General features: G+C 41.9%; 2 protein-coding genes across 2 annotated transcripts in view; one reads left to right on the top strand and one right to left on the bottom strand.

The window, feature by feature from the left end:
- Positions 1-24,223, top strand: part of cdh23 (cadherin-related 23) — a 275,500-nt gene that overhangs the window by 183,289 nt on the left and 67,988 nt on the right. The window contains exons 18-27 of the mRNA XM_037677972.1: positions 186-302; positions 954-1,066; positions 3,159-3,266; positions 8,051-8,240; positions 8,348-8,493; positions 9,354-9,573; positions 9,804-9,956; positions 11,325-11,438; positions 13,067-13,215; positions 23,222-23,282. Coding sequence (XP_037533900.1) covers positions 186-302; positions 954-1,066; positions 3,159-3,266; positions 8,051-8,240; positions 8,348-8,493; positions 9,354-9,573; positions 9,804-9,956; positions 11,325-11,438; positions 13,067-13,215; positions 23,222-23,282 — 1,371 coding nt within the window. The remainder of the gene's footprint in view (positions 1-185; positions 303-953; positions 1,067-3,158; positions 3,267-8,050; positions 8,241-8,347; positions 8,494-9,353; positions 9,574-9,803; positions 9,957-11,324; positions 11,439-13,066; positions 13,216-23,221; positions 23,283-24,223) is intronic.
- On the bottom strand, positions 14,535-18,111 carry LOC119411068 (uncharacterized protein C10orf105-like). Its single transcript, XM_037677993.1, has 2 exons — positions 17,980-18,111; positions 14,535-15,029 (listed from the first exon to the last, which is right to left on the bottom strand). Exon 2 carries the CDS (start codon positions 15,015-15,017, stop codon positions 14,535-14,537), a length of 483 nt encoding a protein of 160 aa, XP_037533921.1. The 5' UTR covers positions 15,018-15,029; positions 17,980-18,111.

The raw sequence follows: 24,223 nt of genomic DNA, 5'->3' as shown, positions 1-24,223 counted from the left end.
TAATAAAACAAATGTTTGAGCAGCCATAACTCTGGACAGGAAGTACCCAGGAACACCAAGCTTTAATATGTTGTAGAAGGTGTCCTTCTGCAGTTAGCCTGTAAGTTTGGTGCCGATTGGTGCTTTTTAAGGGGGTCGAAAGGTCAATTATTTTAAAATTTCCATTCAATTTCCTCCCTCTGCAGGAGCGACTGTTTTGGTTGTGAATGCGACAGACTTGGATGCCTCTCAGGAGTTTGGTCAGGCCTCACTCATCTATTCCCTGGAAGGCTCCTCTCAGTTCCGCATCAATTCACGCTCGGGTATGGACATGTCGTTTGTTTTATTGTACATGTAACTGGGGCTTTGGTTTTTGTTTTAAGTTTGTCTATCACAAACATTATGTGTAAATTTATTTATGCACGTTCAGGAAATAATTGATGGATGCGACTCCACAACAAGTTAACTTTTGGTTCAAGATGGCCGCCACAGCTAAGCATCCTGAACAAACACAAAAAAGCAGAAATTCTTTACAAATACTGAGATAAAGTTTAGTGTAGCTGAGAGACATCCCCCAACAATCATAACGGAGTTTAAAGGTACTCAAAGCATGAAAGGAAAAATAAACCAGTTCTCCTGAACTTTATGGTGTCGATTGAAAGAGTTTGCTCTGGTAGATTTCAACATTTATTAAAATGCAGTTCTCTAAAGTGGGTCTGCACTCAATGTAAACAAATGCTGGACTGAATTAGTCAAAAAACAAGTGGAAGCTTGAGCGACGGTCCGACATTAGTAGGTAAACAAATATGGCCGGTTAGTCTAACGTTTGAATCTATTTCCTGACACTCGTGCGGTGTCTGGCACCAGAGGTGGGCTGCTTCAATCCATCCAGAGATCTGAAGGCAACCAGGAGACACCAAACTGAGTGTTTTATGAGTCTTCCAAGACAACCGTGTTTTTGTTCTGTGCTTCAGGAGAGATCACCACCACAGCCTTCCTGGACCGAGAGCAAAAGGCTGAGTACATCCTGATAGTCCGAGCCGTGGATGGAGGGGTTGGTCCACAGCAGAAGACTGGCATCGCCACGGTAACAATACCACCGTTTATCTGCTCTGCTCGATAATTCTGCTGTAATTCTGTGAAAATTCAGTGTCAACGCAGAACGACTGCTGAAATATGTTCAAGAACCTGAAACTGAGCTGCTAAAGCTAAAACAAGCAGAACACTAGCTGAAAGCTAAAAAGATTAGCTGCAAGCTAAAAGTTTTACAAAGCTAGCTAATAGTCAGAAGTAACGTAAAGGGTTGCTAAAATATTAAGAACTAAACGTATCAAAGCTAAAAGTAAAAGCAAAGCCAACTAATGGCAGTAACAGAGTAAAATAAAGGTTAGCTAAAATATAAAAAAAGGTTAGCCAGAAACTAAAAGTAGCTCAATGCTAGTTAAAATCTAAAAATATCAAACAGCCATCTTAAGTATTAACGAGCTAACATAAAGCTAAAAATAAATAAATGCCACTGACTAAATGCTAGAAATATCGGAAAGCTAGTTACAAGTATTAACAGGCTAGCTAGAAGCTAAAAGTAGGAAATGGCTAAATAAAGGATAAAAGATTAAAGAATTAAATGTGGCAGTTTTTTTGCTAAAACCTAAATACACCAAAAAACTAGCTAAAACTGAAAATAAAATAAAACTAGAGAAATTGCATTTCCTGTGAAAATGCAATGTTAATGCTTATTGTAGAAGAACTTGCTGAAAAACTGTTGAAATGTAGCTGAAACTCAAGAATAAGCCTTAATTAGTAGAAGAAAGCAGAAAGAACACACATTTGCTGAAATACAATTTAAATAAGCAGAAATTATCACAAAAATTAGGAATGTAGATTAAAAAAGGTGAAATTAGCAAAAAAGAAGCCGAAAAGGCAGAAAGATGCTGAAGCAACCAGAAGGAAGCGGAAAGAGCTGAAATGAGCTAAAAAAAAATGTGGAATTAGCTGAAAAAGCTAAAATTAGCATAAAACAGCAAAATTTTAGCTGAAATAGCTAAAAAAAAAAAAAACAGAAAGGAGCATAAGCACAAATTAGAATAAATAAGTTACTGGTAATTAGGCTGAAAGTAGTGAAAATTACCATGAAAAACATTAATTTGTTCAAAAGCAGCTGAAACTAGCTAAAAAATGCAAAAAAATAATGTTTTAAAAAGTAGCTGAAAATGTAGAACAAGTTTAGTAAGCAGAAGAAAGTAGAAAGAACACATGCTTGCCTCATTAGGTTGAAAGAAGCAGAAATTAGCACAAAAAAGTGGAAATTTTCTGAAAAAAACCCAAACAAAATTAGCTAAATAAAACAGCTGAAAAGTAGCTTAAAAAGCAGAATGAAGCTTAAGTTTCCAGAAGGAAGTGGAGAGAGCACTTTTTTAGCCTTAAAAAAGTTCAAATGAGTGCGATTAATGTGAAATTAAGTGTAAAGGCTAAAATTAGCATAAAGACAGTAAAATAATAGCTGAAATAGCAGAAAAAGCTAAATTTTGCAGAAATAAACTAGAAGGAGCAAAACAAGCTGAAATTAACAGAAATAAGTTTGAAGAAGCACAAAAATGTTGTAGTTAGCAGAAAGATCCTGAAAGGAGCACAAAACAGCTGAAATTAGCTGATGTTTTGCAGAAGGAAGCTGAAAGAAGCTGAAACGGAACAAAATGTGAAAGGAGCAGTAAAAGGTTGTGAACAGATCTAAAGATCTGAAGGTAGTAAAATGAGCTCAATTCATTTTCTATGAGAAAAAAATGTCAGAAAAGGCTAAATATTTCAAAAAGCTAAAGTTGCACCAATACCAAAAGTCATAACAGGATTGTCCTGAAAGAGCCGAACAATTTGATTTATGATTTGTTGAAATAGCTGAAAACTGTGGGACGAGAATCACGCCAAAAATGTATGTAAGAAAAATGGATGACCGTAGAATGAATGCTTCATGAACATTTTCACAAAAATAGCTAGAAGCTCAAAGTAGCAAAAGACCAGCTAAAAGCTAACAGTAGTATAAGAAGACAAAAGCAGAGTCAGCGTGAACACCTTTCCAACTGTCAGCAGAACACGGTGCTGGCTGGAGAGCCGTGGTGGTTGAAGGTCGTTCAGGAACACACGTGAAGATCTTTACTTCGTTAAAACCCTCCTCGTTATTTCAGGTGAACATCACCGTCCTGGACATCAACGACAACGCCCCTGTGTGGATAGACGAGCCGTACGACGCCAACGTGGTGGAAATGAGTCCAAAAAACACCGACGTCATCTCAGTGAGTACGACCCGTTGAACTTGACCGAAATAAATCAATTATAATAGAAAGACGGGAAAAAAATCTAAATAATATCCTGGGTTGTGTTAGAATAAGTAATATGGTGAACTTATCTTCATTAGATTGGGCATTTATATCGCCTCTCACAAAGAAAGGAGAGCAGTTATATGTGTCAGCAAAATATCTCTTGAGCCACTAGACGGATTTTATTGGAGCTTTCAGAAAGTTATTGAATGTGCCTCCACAACCTGATTCAAGCTGTTAACGACAACTGATTATAAAAACACATTACTGGCTATAATTCAGTTAGTTTTACAAATACGGAGCTAAAATTAGGTATGGTAGTAGCTGAGAGTGATTCATAACAGAAATACTGAGAGCTAACAGACTTTGCATCGTTGTTTAAAACTTTGCTACCCCAGCAGACGGGAGCAGCCTAAAGAAAAATCAAACATTTATTTTACTGTTTTTATTACTCTGTTGTTTTATTTTGTGGCAAACTTTGACAAACTAAATACGACAAAATTAATGAGCAGAAAAGACGTTTTAAAGCATCGAAGTCCTTCGTTTAAACTGCTCCACAGGGGCGATTCTAGAATCTGCCCTTTAGGGGTGCTTAGCCCCCAGTGTTGACAGTGGCTCTTGGCTTGAACTAGCATTTGTAAAGTGGGTGGGTGGGTGGGAGGGATCTAGGGCTCCTTCCCCATAAATTTTTGAATAAAGTAGATGCCATTTCCTGCATTCTGGTGTATTTTAATGAATTGTTAAACATCTACATTTACCCCCTTAAGTAAACACTTTATTCAATAACTATTTTAGAGTAGCCTGACCAACAGCTCTCCTTGTGTGAAGAGAGCACGCTCCGGTTCTCTCATACATCCTAACCAAACTGTTGGCACTAATGTAGCGCTAAGCTATCACCGTGCAATACAGACGCGCTTGCTACAGACGTAGCGCTCCGCTTTATATTAAACCTAATAAACGCTTTGTACAAAATCAGTTTAGTGTTAACAGATCATAACAAACAAAGACTAAACTTATGCAATCAGAAGTTGCAACATACAGGTCCTTCTCAAAAAATTAGCATATTGTGATAAAGGTCATTATTTTCCATAATGTAATGATAAAAATTAAACTTCCATATATTTCAGATTCATTGCACACCAACTGAAATATTTCAGGTCTTTAATTGTTTTAATACTGATGATTATGGCATACAGCTCATGAAAACCCAAAATGTCTGTCCCAAAAAAATTAGCATATCATGAAAAGGTTCTCTAAACAAGTTATTAACCTAACCATCTGAATCAACGACGTAACTCTAAACACCTGCAAAAGATTCCTGAGGCTTTTAAAAACTCCCAGCCTTGTTCATTACTCAAAACCACAATCATGGGTAAGACTGCCGACCTGACTGCTGTCCAGAAGGCCATCATTGACACCCTCAAGCAAGAGGGTAAGACACAGAAAGAACTTGCTGAACGAACAGGCTGTTCCCAGAGTGCTGTATCAAGGCACCTCAGTGGGAAGTCTGTGGGAAGGGAAAAGTGTGGCAGAAAACGCTGCACAACGAGAAGAGGTGACCGGACCCTGAGGAGGATTGTGGAGAAGGGCCGATTCCAGACCTTGGGGGACCTGCAGAAGCAGTGGACTGAGTCTGGAGTAGAAACATCCAGAGCCACCGTGCACAGGCGTGTGCAGGAAATGGGCTACAGGTGTTGCATTCCCCAGGTCAAGCCACTCTTGAACAAGAGACTGCGTCAGAAGCACCTGACCTGGGCTACAGAGAAGCAGCACTGGACTTTTGCTCAGTGGTCCAAAGTACTTTTTTCGGATGAAAGCAAATTTTGCATGTCATTTAGAAATCAAGGTGCCAGAGTCTGGAGGAAGACTGGGGAGAAGGAAATGCCAAAATGCCAGAAGTCCAGTGTGAAGCACCCACAGTTAGTGATGGTCTGGGGTGTCATTTCATCTGCTGGTGTTGGTCCACTGTGTTTTATCAAGGGCAGGGTCAATGCAGCTATCAGGAGATTTTGGAGCACTTCATGCTTCCATCTGCTGAAAAGCTTTATGGAGATGAAGATTTCATTTTTCAGCACGACCTGGCACCTGCTCACAGTGCCAAAACCACAGGTAAATGGTTTACTGACCATGGTATTACTGTGCTCAATTGGCCTGCCAACTCTCCTGACCTGAACCCCATAGAGAACCTGTGGGATATTGTGAAGAGAAAGTTGAGAGACGCAAGACCCAACACTCTGGATGAGCTTAAGGCCGCTATCGAAGCATCCTGGGCCTCCATAACACCTCAGCAGTGCCACAGGCTGATTGCCTCCATGCCACGCCGCATTGAAGCAGTCATTCATGCAAAAGGATTCCCGACCAAGTATTGAGTGCATAACTGAACATGATTATTTGAAGGTTGGCGTTTTTTGTATTAAAAACACTTGTCTTTCATTGGTGGGATGAAATATGCTAATTTTTTGGGACAGGCATTTTGTGTTTTCATGAGCTGTATGCCATAATCATCAGTATTAAAACAATTAAAGACCTGAAATATTTCAGTTGGTGTGCAATGAATCTGAAATATATGAAAGTTTCATTTTTATCATTACGTTATGGAAAATAATGACCTTTATCACAATATGCTAATTTTTTTAGAAGGACCTGTATATCTACATGTAAACCAAATAAAACAAAGCTAGCTTTGCTAGCTAACTAGCTTAAAGCATTAGCCTTTAATTTAACCTTTACGCATACAAAGTATTTATGACTGAAAATGGAGGATTTACTTGCAGTTTTTCATACAGATGAACATGTTGTACTTCCTGTTTATAACTGTTATATTCAGCCACCAGCATTTATCTTCTTTTACGTTTTTCCAGACTCTGTTTATGTTTTTGAAATGTAATAAAATGTATTAAACACTCAGCGTAACGCTGTCTGAATTATATGTTCTCCGCTGACGTTGAACAAGTTTTTCTGATGATTTTTCATTAAATCCCTCGGACTGCAAAGTTTTTGTAATGCAAAACCCTGACAATGTTGTTGGAGGAAAAGGGGGTGGAGCTCCTGCAGGTAAGAGGCGTTTACCTTTGGGACAAATTAAGGTTGCTGTTTGGTCAGTTGCTGACAAGCCTGCTGGATTGATTGACAGGTGGTGTTGAGGATCTGACTCGTGAAAAAAATAAAAATCATTTATTTTACCGGCCCATTAAAGAGTGTCATCATTTATTCCATTTTTATTCCAAATTTATTAAACATTTTGGTGAATCAGGTTTGAGAACTGAGTTTCCTTACAACACCCTAATGGTGGTTTCTTTATTTTTCAGGGGTGCTGTTAACATTTCACCCCCCAAAAAGAGGCTGAACTCACCACTGGTTCTCCGCTGTTTCAAAGATACTTGGAGTTGTTGTTGACGGAGGATAAAAGGCTGAATTTGTGCATCTAATGGATGAACAAACCTCCATAACTGCATAGGTCATCACAAAGTAAACTCTACTCTCACTCTAAACTCTTCATCGTCCTGCATCGTCTTTGGCGAACGTGTTGTTTGTAATTAAGCCCTGATTGTCCATTAATTAAAGAGGCGTCATTGAGCGTAATTAAGGGAGTCTGATTGCTAATTAAAGTGTAGCCTGTGGTCGTTTGCATTACAAATTATTCAGCTGCTAGGCAGAAGAGGAAGCGAGAGCCCGTTTTTCAGAGGAAAAGTGTGAAACGGCGAAGAGGAGCGTCAAAAGAGCCGAATCGTTGCTGCTCCCGCTCGGGCTTTCTTTTAGCTGTTGATTTCCTTCACGGTGCATCCAGCAGTGCAATGCATACCGTATGTGCTTCTCTCAGACGCCGGCGCTCCTCTAACCACTTTCCAATGAATCTGACCATCCATGCTTACAGTTCTGTAATTGGCCCGGTGCAGTGCTGGTCCGACCGGTGTTTCTATGGTGACCGGAGGCCACCTGCTGATTCCTTCTGGAGATGTCCAGTGAGCCGATGAATTCTGCCGCTGTGCCCGGTAGAAGGATCAGCCCACTCGAAGCTCGCAGCACCCCCACTGTCATCGCTCTTAAATTCAGCTTCTGACAGAACACACACCGTGCACCGCGTTCTTTCAAAGCACCCTCCTCCTTCCTGCCACTCTGCTGTTAAATCGACTTGGCAGATATATTTGCTCCCGTTCTTTTAATGTGCTCCGCTCGGACCAGAGAACATCAACTGGACGGACTTGATTCCAGCTTTTCATGTATTTTTTCCCACATATTATATCACCTTATCTGCGTGGATGCTAATCAGTGGAACGGACAGGACCCCGGCATTCTTATTAATAATTAAATACACCAAAGTCTTTGTTCCTCTAATGACCAATTAACTAGTTTCCAACGTTTTCAGTCAGCATACACTGAATAATTAATCAGCTGTTTAAAAACTATCAGCCTGTGGTTTTTAACTGGGCTGCTTACGTTTATTATCCATCACGGCTGCGTGTCAAAAAACGCAGTCTGTTAGCATTTTTCTTTTTAGCTGACGGAGTTGTGTGTGTGTGTGGGGGGGGGGGGGGGGATGCTCAGAGACTTGGAAGGGGATATTCCCATTATCAATACTATTAAATCCCTGCTGTTTTCCTGGTTCATTTCCTCAGTCTGTCCTCTTTTTTTGTCTCTCCCTCCAGTTTCTGTCATAAATCACTGTTGTCCTCGCAGCCTCGGCTCGCTATCGTCGAGTAAAACACCCGAGGAAACTTCTGTCCTTCACCCATTTCTCTCTGTCTCTGTTCCTGTCCCAGGTGTTGGCCGTGGACCCTGACAACGGGGAAAACGGGACAGTCGTGTACAGCATAAGTCCAGTAAACCCTTTCTATACAATTGACAACAGGACGGGGAAGATCCGCACCAGTGGACTCACCCTGGACAGGGAAAGCACTAACGTCAGAGACGCAGTGCTCATGAGGACAATCGTCATCTCGGCCGTCGACCGTGAGTGCTCAGGACTTCACTTCCTGTCTCCAAACAACATTCACACTCTTTTTAAATCCACAAACTGTGTGCGTGTCCTTGTTGCTCCGCTCTGGCGCCCTCTCTAGGTGGAACACCCGCACTGCGTGCAACAGCAAGCGCCACAGTTTCTGTCAACCTGCTGGACCTGAACGACAACGACCCAACTTTTCTCAATCTGCCCTTCGTCGCTGAAATCCTGGAGGGATTGCCTGTAGGAACTTCAATTTTTAAGGTAAACACAAGATTAATTTAAAAACTAATGATTTGAAGTCCTGATGCTGCACAAGAATCCAGGTAGAAAAAAGTAACAAAGTCAAGGTCCAAGTCCTCTGGATGGATTCCTGGAGTGGAGGGGGTGGAGTTTGCATGTTCTCTCTGTGCATACGTGAGTTTCCTCCCACAGACCAAAAACATGCATGTTAGGCTGATGTGACTGGAGACATGTCCAGGGTGTCCCCCACCTCTCAAACTGTGACCCCCTGCGACCTGAAAAGGAAGACATGGGTAAAGTTGACATATGGACTTCCTTCACTCCTCTCTCAAACCACAGAAGAGCAACATCATCAGGCCAGGACTCTGAGGTCTACACTCATCTGCAGGTCAAAGGTCACTCATTCAGGGATGAAGATGTTCACATCCTTGATGGAGAGGAACGATGGTTTGAGAGAGGAATGAAGGAGGCCGTCTTTGTGAAGAGAACCCGTCCATCATTAAACAGGGGCGGAGCCTCCGTGTCCAACTGTCCCCCTCTTACAATGCTGTTATTGCTAGTATCACTCAGCCCCCTGTGAATAACAAGCGGCCTTCAGGAAAATCAGTCGTTAGAATGATGGTCTTCCATCATGTGAGCAGCTTGTTCTGGATGTCAACAACAAACTGGTAGATCCACTATGAGAAGGTGCTATTTATAAGACTGAGTTTGTTGCAGCTCCTCAGACTGAAGAAGTCCTTTGGATGAAAGACGAAGCATTTCAACATTGTTGTTTGTTTGTTTTCTTTTGATCTGTCCAGAGGACCTGACTTAACGTTGTTAGACCATGACTTGATGCTTTTTTCAAAACGGGATTCTCAACGTCCTTTATCGTCATTTAGGTTCAGGTGGAAGATCCGGATGAGGGTAAGAACGGTCTGATCACCATGGCGTTGCGGATGGGCATGCCTCGCCTCGACTTCTTCCTGAACAGCACCTCTGGGGTCCTCACGTCCACTGCGGTCCTGGATCGGGAGCAGATCGGACAGTACTTTCTGAGAATCGTTGCGTACGATGCCGGGGATTTCCCTCGAACGTCCACCTCCACTCTCACCGTCTCAGGTGAGAAGGTTCGGGGTTTCTGAACGTCCTGAACCGGTCGTTCTGGATCTTTTCATGATGAAGAGCTGGTTCTGAATGAAGGCGGTCTGTGAAGGTGATAAGGAGCATGCTGCCCCCTGCTGGTGGGACCGAAACTAAAACGGGGCAAAAGCAAACTAATTTTTTTTTTCTGTGTCATAAACTGCTGCCGTATTTGTGTGTGTGTGTGTGTGTGCGTGCATGTGTCTCAGTTCTGGATGTAAACGATGAGACGCCCACCTTCAGCCCCCGCCTCTACAACGTTTCCCTGCTGGAGAACATCCCTCGAGACTACATCGTGGCGCGCCTCATCTGCACCGACAACGATACCGGTCTCAACGCCGAGCTCAGCTACTTCATCACAGGTCAGAGGTCACGGTGGTTAGGCGTGTGTGTAGGTTACCGATGCAGATACCGTCATGGGAGGGTCAAGTCCACTCTGTTTCAGTTTGTGGGTTTTATGTTGTTTTAGTTTCGGCGGCTCTCTTTAACAGGAAGTCGGCGCTGCAGCAAACAAAGGTTTTCTGACACAGCCTGGGCTCGAACGTGCGGCTTGAGGATTACAAGACTGCGGCACTGACTGCGTCTCCTTTAGAAGTCTCTCTCTTGGTTGAGGAGGAGTTTTGACCCACTCTTCTTTGCATCGTTGCTTCAGTTCATTACAGTTTCTGCTCAGCTCTCTGAAGGTTCCCATCACTGTTTCAGTCAGGTTCAGGTTCTGGACTCTGACTGGACCGTTGCAGCACCTTGGTTCTGTTCTTTTTGACCCGGTCCGTTGTAGATCAGCTGCTGTTTAGGATCATGGTCTTGCTGGGCCTACTTGGTCAAAGCTCCAGTTGTTGCACAGATGAGCTCGCATGTGACTCCAGAGCTCTTTGGTCTGACTAAAATGATCGCAAGTAACCCAAACCATCAGCCCTCCACCACTGTGCTGACAGCTGGGAGGAGCGGTTTGCTGCAGTGCATTCTGGGTAAAAGCTCTTTTTTGGTCTGGTTTGGTTCCAGAAGTCTTGTGGTTCCTTCTAATCAAACTACAAACCCAAGACTTGCTGCCAAGTTGTTTTTAGACAGAAGAGTTGTTTATTTGTGCAGTTCTTCCCAACAAATCATGACCTTTGACCTGCTCACTGAGGCCTGTAGAGTCTGAGATGGAGCTCATTCCTCTGAGCAGTGCACGGTCTGACCTTCGGGGTGAAGTTGCTGCCACTCCTGTGAAGATTGTCAGCTGTCTTCAATGGTTTCCACTTGTGAATGTCAATTCTCTCTGTAGAACGATGGATAGTTTTGAAATGACCTTTGATCCTTTTCTAGAGGGATGGACAGCAGCAGCCGTTCATTTCTGATGATTTTCCACCTTGGCGTCGTGTTAACACACATCTGTGGAAGCAGCTAGGCTGGGTCCAGTTTTTCACTCACAGCTTTAACTTTTTTCTTTCATAAATATTGATGTGGTGGGGTCTGTGTGTTTTTGTTCCCTTGTGGTAAGTGTTGGATCGTTTTAGTTTAGTCTGAGTATTTTGGTTCATAACCCTGGAGTTAAAGAGGGCGGAGCTTCTTTTCCCCATGACTTTAGATGACGTGGTGTACGTCTTCCATCTGTTCATCTTTGTGTGAGTTTGAGCTTTTCTTGCATCCTTTTTTTTTTTTTTTTGCATTAATGAATTGTTTTATAGCAATGCTTTAGTTCAATTAGAAAATATGTTCTGTGTCATTTGTATTTTATTTATTTTTAGGTGGGAACCAAGATGGTAAATTCAGCGTGGGCTTCAGAGATGGGATTGTTCGGACCGTGGTGGGCCTCGACAGAGAGACCCAGGCTGCTTATACACTTGTTGTTGAAGCAATAGGTTCGTCTTAAACTTTCATATCTTTTAAACAAATAAAAAGCCTTCTCATAGTGCTTTTCAAATCTGTATACAGTTTATAAAAATACAATAATAGTATGTTTTTCTGTTGCTGTTGAAGCTGCTGTTTTATTTTATTCAAATGTGAACATTGTTTAAAAAAAGCTTTCTGCACAGCGGCAGTGATTTTGACGTGGCTTAACTGCCTGTTTCACATTTTTGTCCGTCTGTAATTTAAATTATATATTAAAAATTATGACTTTAGTCTTTATTCCACCTTTAAGCTGTGAACATTCATGGAGGAAGTGAGCAGCTGAAGGATCAAGCCTCAGGGAGCAAATGAGAGGAGGTGCCGAAGAAGATGCACCTGAGTGTTTAAAGCAGAACATTAGCCACTAACTAAAGAAGCAGCATGCTAGTTAAAAGTAGCAAAGCACTTTCAGGAAACAAACAAAAAAAAAAGGCAGAAGACTAGCTATAAGCTAAAAGCAGCAAAACACTAGCTAAAAGCTAAAAATGGCTAAATTATACATATAGCTAAATACTAATTAACAGCAACAAAAGGTAGCTAAAAGCTATTAATATCAGAGTTGTCATAAAACTAAAAGTAGCAAAAGGCTTGCTGAGACCTAAAAATAGCTAAACGCTAGCTGAAAATGCAAGTTAGCAAAAGGCTAGTTGCAAGTTAAAAGTAGCAAAAGATAGCTGAAAACAAAAAGTTGTGCACATATAGCTAAAACCTAAAACTATATAAAAGCTAAACATATCTAAATGATAGAAGTAACAGAACACTAGATTACAACGGCAAAAGGTTGTCTAAAAGTTATAAGTAGCAAAAGTTAGCTAAAAACGTTTAATAACAAAAGGCTAGCTAAAATATCTGAGTAGCAAAATGACAAATGGTTACTAAAAGTGGCTAAATTATAAATACTGTATAGCAAATCTAGCTAACAGCGACAAAAGGTTAGCTAAAAGCTGTAAATGTCAAACTGCAGCAAACTAGCAAAAAGCCAACTGAAAGCTAAAAGTAGCAAAAGTTTAGCTGAAGACTAAAGGTAGCAAAATGGTGGTTGAATCCTAAAAGTAGCTAAAGACTAGATTAAACTAAAACTAGCCATAAAGCTAAAACTAGCTAAATGGTAAAAGTAGCTGTACATTAACTAAAAACAGAAAAAGGTGTCACAAGTAGCAAAGAGTTAGCTGAAAACAATAGGCAGCAAAAGGCTAGCTAAATGTTAAAAGTAGCAAAACGCTAGCAAGAAGCTCAGAGTGCATTGAAGGGGATTTCAAAGAGAACAAAGTGTTTGAAGGAATCTAAGATCTCAATGTATTCTATGGTAAAAACATTTGTAAATAAAATTGAATATTTAGAAAAGTACAAAAGTCCCAAATACCAAAAAATCTTTTGAATGAGCGGAACGTTTTGATATACGAACAGCTAAAATAAATCAAAAAGTCTGCAGAAGCAGTTAGGTCATAAAAACGTGTACAGAACAATAAAAACTAGAAAATAACATGAATCCTGAATCAATATTTACTCTATTAGTATGTTTATTAGATTAGAAGGTTTCATAACTTTGACCACATCGAACTTAGTGACAGTCCTATAAACGTGGTTTTTTTCCACATAGACAACGGTCCGGCAGGCAGCCGAAGGACCGGAACCGCCACTGTGTTCGTCGATGTGCTGGACGTTAACGACAACAAGCCCATCTTCCTCCAAAACAGCTACGAGACCAGCATCCTGGAGACGGTGCCACAAGGAACCAGCATCCTTCAGGTACAAATGAGCCTAAAAAGCTAGCCTAAACCTAAACTATTAAATCTGAAACTGAAAAAAAACAGTCCTGTTTATCGAAGACTTGCTGAATGATTCGCAGAGCGCTCTGTTTTCGGCTCAGGTTGTAGTTCTCCAGCTTGTGTTCAAAACTCACCGTGCTGTAAGACTTGTGTCTACTCCACATTTGCTAAAACTTTGTCTGAATCACCAGCTTAAAAACTCATTTACGAAAGATTATACCATCTAAATATAGATCCCGTCCTCTAAGGCTTGAATCAGTTCATCAAAGTAAGTTTTACAGCCGTGATACTTTTTGGGTTTTATTATTTTCTTTATTAATCAGAAAAAAATCTAGTGAAAATACTTCAAACATGAAAAAAGACCGACCCTGTTCCACAGAATGAACGTGTTACATTGTTCCAATGGCTGATGTCCTAAAGTAAGAATTTAAAGTAATTTTGCAGCAAAATATTTGTTTGGAACACCCCCCCCCCCACACACACACACACACACACACACCCCAACACACACACACACATACACATTTACCATGAAATATTAGTTCACCCAACGCCGTTTCTATTTATTCATGAATGAATCCATTCCACTTGATTAAAAGAAGAATACTCAAACCAATAAAAAGCCGCTCCAGGTTTTCCTGGTTACCTACAACAAGTCGCCACACCGCATGCAGTGTCTCCGCGAGGTCACTTGATGGGGCGTGGGGATGAGGGGGAGTCACTGTGTTGCGCGCTAGCTGTGCTACGTTAATGCTGGCAGTTGTTGACCGGGGGGTGGGGTGTTGGGATGCGTGAGAGAAGCGGAGCAATACGTCTGTAGTATCTTTGCTAGCTAGCGTGTCTGTATTGTGCGCTGCTAGCTTAGCTAGTTCCAGCAGTTGTCATTGACTGGGGTAGGGGGGAACATATGCGTGAGAGCAGCGGAGCGTGCTCTATTCACACAAGGAGAGCTGTTGGTCAGGCTGCTACTTGTTGCTCTCTAAAATAGTTATTGAATCAAGTGTTTACATATGCAGGTAAACATAGATGTTTAACAACCTGTTAAAATACACCGGAATGTAGAAAATAGCATCTACTTTATTAAAAGTTTTCTAGGGGAGGACCCCCAGACCCTCCCACCAGTGTGTCTGCCCCACATTACAAATGCTTCTGACGCCAATGCAGTATTGTCAAGATTTGACCGAAACACCTTCAGGGTTGTGATACGTTTTCCTTTGAGGAATGCCAGACCTTTCAGTTTTGTAGGAGTCTGTAGGAATAAAGTTTATCACCTAAAAGGATAGTCGCCTTCTCTTGCAGTCAGATTTCAGTGACGTAGTCCCGGAGACAGGGTGTGGTGAGGTGGAGCTCCACGCTGGCCTCTGGCTGTGGGGTCTCTGAGCCTGTAGACCGGATCGCCCTGGTCGGCTGGTGTGGTCTGCGTTGAGGCGGTCGTCTAAAGGAGATGTTATACGCACGCCGGTATGAACCCAGCCTCTTCCACACCTTGAGCTGGGGCTCAGTGGACATGCCTCCTCTACGAGGCAGACCCTCCCCCGGGACACAACTCGCCTCGAAGTCCCTGTCCTGCTCCAAGCGCCGGCGCACAGCCAGGAAGACGGCTAACGCAGCCAGCAGCAGAGATAAGCCCAGCACCACCATGATGGTGAACTCTGGGTCGTGGATGTCTGACGGATGAGCTGGAGGCCACGGGATGTTGGGGGAGGTGGTGGTGGTCGTCAGGTTGGCGTTCCCTCTGTCACGGGTAAGGGTGACGTTTGCGCCTGGATGAGTGGTGTTCATGTTGTCTCGATCCTGGATGGAGAAAAAATTTATTAGGTGGTTCGTGTTAAAGATGGATGGTGGATGTGCGGTTGAAGCGCCACAGCAACCACTCAAACCCAACCAGCCTGATGGGGTTCAGTTTGGAGGTATTTATGCCAACGTTGGTTTTCTACGTTTCCGTCCACTTTTTACAATACAAAGCGCTTTAAAGAGCTTTGAGTATCTTGATAAGATAGAAAGGTGCTGATACACAGTAAGTACAGTCCATTTACCATTTATACAACTATTTCTGCAGACTTTGTGCCGTTTCAGCCATTCGTATATTAAAACGTTCAGCTCATTCAGGAGAACTTTGACTTTTGGTTTTTTGTCTTTTATTAGCTTTATAAAAAACATACTTTATCTAATCCATCAAAATACACTGAGCTCTAGTATTCATTCAAAAATTACCACTTCTGCTACTCTAAACTTTTAACTAGCCTTTTGAAACTTTTAGCTTTCAGCTAGTGTTTTGCTACAGTTGGATTCTATCTAATGGTCTCCTTATTTTAGCTTTAACAACTCACTTTCAGCTTCCTCAGCAAATTATTCGGCACTCAGCATTATTTATTTTTTGTTTTCATAATTATTGCATTAAACAGCCGATGGCTTACATTCCACATACATGCAGAAATCGGTGTAGGAACTTGCACATTGAGCAGTGAGTGTTTGGCATTTGCAGCAATTATGTAGCTATTAAATCAAGGAGCAGAAAACAGCCGATGCTTGACAGGCTTTCTTCAATGTAAAACAAATAGGGTTTATTAAAACGCTCCCCTTGTGAAACGCAAGGCACCCACCTCCTCCAAACCCCAGTCTCCAATTATCCCCCCACCACCACCCCTCTCATTCCGCATGTCCCCATCTTCGGCACGGTAACATTTGTAAATGTCATCGTCCCTAATTCAGCAGAGACAAAGCACAGCTTATCGGTTTAAGGGAAACACATTGGGACGTGAAATTATTTTTAAGCGCAAATGCCAGGAAAGCTGTGAAAAGGCCAGTGGAGCGGGATGACTCGTTAGGGAGTCAGTTCATTAGTCAGTGCCTCGCAGCTCCAACAAAACGCAGAAGAATTTGCACCTTTTTTAAGGAAAACTTCTTTCTCACCTTCCCATATTTGTGATTAGGCAAGCAGTTGTTGAGCTTGGCAGCTTTAAGGAGCTCGTTCCCTCAGCCTGCTTGTTTCTACAGAAAAACTTTATTTCTTTACAGTTGTAACGTCGAACCAGCTGCACACTTTGAACCTCTGTTTTAGTTCTGAACAGTTCTCCATGCCTCCCAAGCAAAATTCAATTCAATTAAAAAAAAACTTTATTAATCCCAGAGGGAAATTAAGTGTCGTCGTAGCTCATCATCCTGGTTTCATTCAAGAATTGTTAGATGCTGATAGCTGTGGGCAGGAAGGATCTCCTGCAGCGAATCTGAAGAAACTGGCCACAGATACCGATCCATCCACCTGGATCCAGCTTGCTGTCGGATCCGGTAAGTCTCCTGGTCCTCCTGGGCAGCAGGTCTGCCCGAATGCCGGACATAATTCCTCCCCGAGCGATGGTCACTCCTCCCAGCAGTCTGCCGAGCTCCTTGTCGCCACGGACAGACAGCTGAAGGTGCCGGGGGATGATCCCATTCCTCCCATTGTCACAAGCTGAGTTTCTCACCAGCTCCAGGATCTCAGTCAGGTACTCGAGCACCACCGCCAGGTTGACGGGGATTCGTCCACGGAGCCTCCTTTTCAACTCATTTGGGATTGGGGACTGTAGTTGAGGTATTTGAGCTTTTGAGATGTTAATCAGTGACTCCTAGTTTTTTTTTAACACCTTGTTGCCATGGTTACGCATCATAACAAATGCCCAAAAGTAAAAATGTTTCAGTAAAAATCCTTCCATCGGCACAGCATCTGATACCAGAGGAAATAATCGTCTGAAAAAAGTGGTTTGCATCCAGAAAAAAATAGGAATTAAAGTTTTCAAAAGCAATAACTCATAATAAAAGTAACAGCTACTCCAACATGCAGCAACCCCGAGCGGCGCAATTCTAGAACAATTCAGTCCACACTACTCGGGGAGTTAAAACAGTAATCATGATAGAATGTCCAAGCCAAGACATCCCCCAGAGTATGACTGACAGTGAGCAGACTCATTATTTACTTTCATTACAGAACAAACACTTCGATAAACACGAGGAACTCCAGCAGATCCTCACGTAGCAGCATACTACCAAGGCCAATATGGAGGAGCTAGGAAGTATGTTTGCTATCAACCGAAAACTGCTGTTCTACCTACCACTCCATCCACCATATCGCCACCTCCACCTGAACCAGCTCCTGGGCCCAGCCCGTCTCCTTCTGCCCCCCAAGAACCTGCCATCCCTCTGAGTTTGAGATGTGTGCCACAGCTGCTTGTATTCACCAGCACAAAAATTCATTCAGCTCACTTTTACAGATATTAAGCTAAAGTTTGGTGTGGTAGTAGCTGAGCGTCGCCGTCACCGACGTATTCATCTGATGCAAATACATTGAGCAAAACAGTTGATTGACACTTATGCATTCAGTGTGGCTTTCCTTATTATATTGGATGTTTTTCTGTGTCCTTTGTTTGTTATAAACTCTTTGGATGATATAAATAGCACAGTAACACTCGTGCAGTTCACGTTATTTAAATAAAAGTCATATTGAAATCCTATCCTTTACCAGCAGACATCCATGCTTTGCAGTTAGCATCAACGTGCGTCCACCTCCCCATCCACAAGCTGAGCAAAGAGCATCCCAGGATGGATTTTAGAGATTCCTAATTAAGGTTCAGGCTAAGCAGGTGTTAGGTTCCACTCAGTGTTTCAAAGAGTTAAAATGTGTCTCTAAAGTTCTGAGCGGATAACTTTTACAATAATTTACAAAAATACACCTTTTTCTACAGATATGTATATATATATATATACTCACGCCTGCACTTTGGAGCTTCTGTAAATTAGCACCTTGCTTAGTTCCGGTAACCTGTTTGGTGCATTTACACACTTGTTTTTCCTCCGCAAACTGCTTCTTTCCCAGAAACAGAGTGGGGAAACAGTGGGGAGGGAAGAGGGGGAGCAGAGAAAATAAGGGGTAACATGTGGCCAACATGTTGCATGTTGTGAAATCTCACTGCCGTTCTTGTAAAAACGAGGAAAAGGCAAAAGTATTTTTATTTAACGGCTCAGACATTTAACGAAAAGTCTCTTTGCTCAAACTCCTGGATATAACGTTCAAGTCGTGAGGCTCTGCAGCGTACTCTCGCTCTTTTTACACCCCCTCATATGGCTTAAGTGGTTCATTCCACTGTGTAATACCCTATTCATCACTCACCAATCTGACCCCCCAGCGTCATTCTCCTCCCTTCTTCCCCTCCCCTGTCCTCCTCTTTCTCCTCTCTCTCCACATCTCTTTATAAAGCTAATGAGACTGAAGTTGGGGCCCTCTTTGCGCAGGGAGCGAGAGAGAGGGAGCAAAGGAGGACACACACAGATCTGTCTACGCCCCCCTCCCCCCATGGCTAGCTGGCAGACATTTTGAGGGACTAACTCAGCTGTGATTACTTTCACCAACTTTCACTAGAGGTTAAAACCAGGTTTGTGCAGAATGGGAGTTTTGTGGTTTGAAAATGGAAAAGCAGACCTAATGAATGACCAGAAGTAGAGCTCATCATCTATCACTACTTAACTGAAGCAGCAGGTTAATGTGTTTATGTTTAAATGCACTGCCTGACCAAAAATAAAGGTCCCACCTGGACTTAACTCTGAGGTCAGATCCTCTCACTTCATGTTTGATTCTGTTTCCGCAGGAAGTTAATTAATCCTAACTGATGCAGAGAGGAGCTCATTTCTTCAACAACCATGTGGAAAGATCCGTCCTGTGGTCGTGGAAAAGATGTGCCTGTACCTTTTTTGTTAAAGAAGTTGACACACTACTGTCATTAAAATAACTTGACATTGACAAACGTAATGATTATTTTAGCAGTCAACTAATGAAGATCAATCATTTAGAATTTTTTGTTCAACAGGATTATTTTAAACTAATTAATGAATCTAATGATGATTCCCTAAACACTGATGTGACCACAAGGACATGTTAAACTAAGGTATGTCTTGTAATCAGCATCTCAGGTGTCTTCAGCCTGTAATCAGTCAGACTGCCTATTTAAAGGGTGACAGGTAGTCACAGGGCTGTTTGGGATCATGGTGTGTACCACACTGAACCACAGGAAGCTGGGGACAGAGTGTCTCAGGAGCTTACAAAGACAATAACTGACATGTTAAAAACATCTCCAAGCAGCTTGTTCCTCTGACTGCAGATGCAGTTTAAGGTCCACAGGACCAGAGACAACCTCCCTGGACGTGTCCACAAGAGGACAACAGATGATAAATTGAAGAGATAGATAATATCAAAAACAACCAAAGAGCCCAGAACAACTTCCAAAGTTCATCAAAGTTCAATGAATCCATCAGTCTGGTTAGGCCAAAGGAGGACCTGTTGGAAGACAGCTGAAGAGGAGGAGAACCCAACAAAGTGAAGTCAGGTCCTCTGGACGGGTTCTTTTTATTTGTTGTTGGAACATTTCAGCTCCTCGGACTGATGAAGTCTTTAGATGGAAGATGAAACATTTCAACAACAAGAAAAAGAAACCATCCAGAGGGCCTGACTTAACTTTGTTAGAGCTGGGTGAACTAATGGGGGGGGGGGGGAGTCCGAATGGGGGGACACGTCCCCTTCACATATAATTGTTGCAACGTCTGTGCTTGGGTCCTTCAAAATGGTGATGTAGATGTGGCATGTGTACTTGAGTGCACACATGTTGGAGAGCCTTTAGCTGTCTTCTCTGTATAAACGTGAATACAGCCAAAATGTTGACGAACCACAAAGTGGCAGAACGATGTCGGTCAGATTCACGTGGTTTGCTCTCATCCAGGAACTTTGAACCTCTTTGGATTCAGAAGTGACTTTTTTTTTTACAGGGCTCTTTGAGCAGCAGCTCAGCAGACGCCTCTGTTGATCTGCGTCCAGTGGAGAGGCGTGCTGTCTGAGGAGGCATCACAGTCTGGCTCTCTGCCGGTAACGGAGAGCAAAGGAGATTCCCTCTGCCAGGCTGCAAAGGGTTGTTGTTGTTGTGGCAACATGACACTGGCCACCACTGGATGTGGGCTGAATGAGAATGTGCACTGGTTTATTCATGTGGAGGGAAACGTACGAGCATCCTCCAGAATGTGTCACATTGAAGGCAGTGGAGCCACAGGAACCCTAAAATGTAAAGCAGCCGTAGCCACATCTATGATGCATCCTAAATGTAACTGCTTATATTACGAGACTGAACACTGGTAGAAATAACTGTTAGGAAATGTAAAAAAAAGTTAAATCTGGTCCTCTGGACATTAAAAAAAAATTGTAGAAACATTTCGTCTTTCATCCGAAAGTCTTATTCAGTCTGAGGTGCTGTATTCTGCTCAGTCTTATAAATAGCACCTTCTCGTATTGGATCAACCAGTTTGCTGCTGGTTACTCCAACACACAAGGCACCAAGTCAGGGGGCTACAAGTAGACCCACACCAGCTCGACGCCTCTCACCGTGGGCAACTCCAGAGTGGAATAAGGTCCAGCCCCTCTCAAGGAGATCTGTTCCAGAGCCCATGCTGTGTGTTGAGGTGAGCCCAACTATATCTAGTCGGTACCTCTCAACCTCACGCAAAAGCTCAGGCTCCTTCCCGACCAGAGAGGTCGCGTTCCATGTCCCAAGAGCCAGCTTTGGTAATCCAGGGTCAGAGCGCCAAGGTCCCTGCCTTCGGCCACTGCCCATGGCATCACGCACCCAACTTTTATGGCATTTCCTGCAGGTGGTGGGTCCACAGGAAGGCAAACCCATGCTGCTCCTTCAGGCTGAGCCCGACCAGACCCCATGGGTAGAGACCCGGTCACCAGTCGCTCGCCGACGAGCCCTTCCCCCAGGCCTGGCTCCAGGGTGGGGCCCCGGTAACACACGTCCGGTCAAGGGACACCGAGATCCTTGCTGTATCATGTCCATAAAAATCTTTGGATTTGCTCTTAGTCTGGCCTGTCACCTAGGACCAATCTGCCTTGGGAGACCCTACCAGGGACAATTATAATTGCCCCCGACAGCATAGCTCCTAGGATCATTTAGGCGCACAAACTCTTCCACCACTAGTGTCAGTGCATGAGCATTAAAGGAATGTTCATTACATCTCCGCTTGCCTCACAATTTGATGCTACTGCAGAAAATCCCTTACAAGCGGTACACAGATGTCTCCTGTTGCTGAGGGATTTTCATAATGAACGTTTTTAGTTTTTGACATGAGTGTTTTTCTGAACTGGAATTGAACAGGGAATGGAAGTTAATGTTTTTGGTGCAAGAGATTCAAGTGGGTAGAGTTACACTGTGGAGAAGAACAAAGGTACTGTATGTATTTAAGTTTTTGCTTGTCCGAGTGACAGATCCTGGTGAGCAGAGGGATCAAATTTATCCACCGTTCGGTGCAATGGTAGAGCCAGGGGTTGGCAAGTGATGGCAGATGGCTAACTCGAGGAACTCAGGAGTACCTTCATATAGATCTTTAATAAACAAAAGGAAAAGCTGATGAGACAGCGGGGTACTCACTAAACTTTGGAATCAATCACAGGCTTCGCAAGGGCAACCGAAACAGACCATGAACAGTACAAAGCACCACTCAGAAACAAAGTGGTGGGCATTAGAGCTGCCATTTCTAACCCGGGCCCGAAGCCCAGCGCGGCCCGATTTTGGGCCAGGCCATAATAATGTGCAGGATGGGAGAAGAATAACCTGAAGGAAAAACACTGGGGAGAACAAACACAAGAGGCTGAAAATGCACAAACCAAGGAGGATCACAGAAAATAAAATATTGAAACGATCCTCACAAGGTGTAGTTTCTATGGAAAGAAAAACTAAATGGTCCACTCAGTCATTCAAAAGTAAAAAATGTTAGAAATTTACCGAAAACTAAAACAAAACTACTTTGAATACATTTTATTTCAGTTGAATCCAAGTTATTTATCCTGGCCTTGTCTTGACTTTGAATGTTTTATTGTGTTCTTAGCTGTTCATGTTGTGAACTTCGTGACATCACGTTTGTTTTTACTTGGCTGTGCTTCGATTTGTTTAAAGACAGTTGACGATTCTGTACAGAAATGTTTTTATAAGTTAAATGTATTATATGGTACTAATGCACAACCAAGGTCCTGTACAAAGACATTCATATACATTAAAAATAATAATTGGTAAACGTTATATAAGGAAGCCAGCAGAACGTGTTGAATCTTCACTTTGTTGCAAACCTCCATCCTGAGCAGCATCTTGGTGACAGTGGGAAGGAAAAACTCTCCTTTAACAGGAAAAAAACATTCAACAGAACTGGACTCAGGATGGGCGGCCATCTGCCTTAATTAGCTGTTTGAGCGGACAGGAAGGAGAAGCAGACAGACAGGAAGTCCTCCAAGTGTTTCTGCTTTGGGAGGAAAATACAAAGAAAACATACAGAACGTTAATGATCGAGATAATTACAAACACAAACATGAACAACAGCACAAACAGCAGCAGAGTGAGGAGATGTGATCAGTTGAAGTTTATAGGGATATGGGATTGCTGAGGAAACCCAAACTATAGGATTTATAAAAAAGGAACGTCTTCAGTCAGCCTCACAAACAAACAGTAAAGTGGTTCCACAAGAGAGGAGCCTGAGAACTGAAAGCTCTGCCTCCCATTCTACTGTTAAAAACTCTAGGAACCACAAGTAAACCTGCCTGCCTGTCTGAGAGAGAAGTGCTCTATTTGGAAAATACGAACAATAAGATTTTTATTACAAGCTGGAGCTTGGTTGTTGAGAGCTTTGTATGTTAGAAGTAAAATATTTCTTTTACTGTTTAAACATAAAACATCAGCATTTTATCAGCGAATACTTTTACTACGTCCCAGTTTGTCCAGCAAGGCTGAGTCAGATTTATCTACCTGGATCATTGAGCATGCATCAGAAGTCCCACTTTACTTTTGGACTTCATGCCGTATGATGCATGTTGGAGCTTTTGTTGGAAGTTTCTTAATTATATATATTTTTTTTACTTGTGACTGTGTTCATTGTGCCAGTGCATAAAGAAAGAAGACATCTGCTGAACGTGTTTGACTTTATAGGTTCAAGCCACGGATGCGGACCAGGGAGAGAACGGCAGAGTTCTGTACAGAATCCTTACAGGTAAGATCCAGTCGTCACCGAAGTCTGACGTGTTTGACTCAGGAGCTGGAGAACATCACGGTTCTGATGTTTCTAACTTTTTAGGAGGCACTTGTTGCGTTATACAACACTGGTACATTAAACAGAAGGTTTAAAAAAGGGGGTTCCCTATACGTCGATCTCGATCTACCGGTCAATCGCAAAGGTATTCTGGGTAGATGCATTAAAAACAAGACGTCAGCCGATTATCCATCTATGAACTTTGTCTCTTGATTGACAGACGGGGCAGCCAGTCTGAGGCCACGTTTACACGACGTGAAACGTTCATTTACAGACGACATCCTCGTCCTCTCTGAGACTGAAGGTTTGCAATATATATACAATACAAATATAACAATTATAATTAATATAACAATTATAATTAATACAACAACAGTTATGACAAATATAACAGTTGTAATAAATATAACAGTTGTAATAAATATAACAGTTGTAATAAAAATAACAGTTATAATAAATATAACAGTTATAATAAATGTAACAACAGTTATAATAAATGTAACAACAGTTATAATAAATGTAACAACAGTTATAATAAATGTAACAACAGTTATAATAAATGTAACAACAGTTATAATAAATATAACAGTTATAATAAATATAACAGTTATAATAAATATAACAGTTATAATAAATATAACAGTTATAATAAATATAACAGTTATAATAAATGTAACAACAGTTATAACAAATAACAATTATAATAAATATAACAGTTATAACAAATAACAATTATAATAAATATAACAGTTATAACAAATATAACAGTTATAACAAATATAACAGTTGTAATAAATATAACAGTTGTAATAAATATAACAGTTATAATAAATACAACAACAGTTATAATAAATATAACAACAGTTATAACAAATACAACAATTATAATAAATATAACAATT

Source organism: Nematolebias whitei, chromosome 1, assembly GCF_014905685.2.
Source record: "Nematolebias whitei isolate Nwh7 chromosome 1, NemWhi1, whole genome shotgun sequence".
NCBI classification, from domain to species: domain Eukaryota; kingdom Metazoa; phylum Chordata; class Actinopteri; order Cyprinodontiformes; family Rivulidae; genus Nematolebias; species Nematolebias whitei.
The sequence above is the reverse complement of the archived record's forward strand: the minus strand, read 5'-3'. Positions and strand labels throughout refer to the sequence as shown.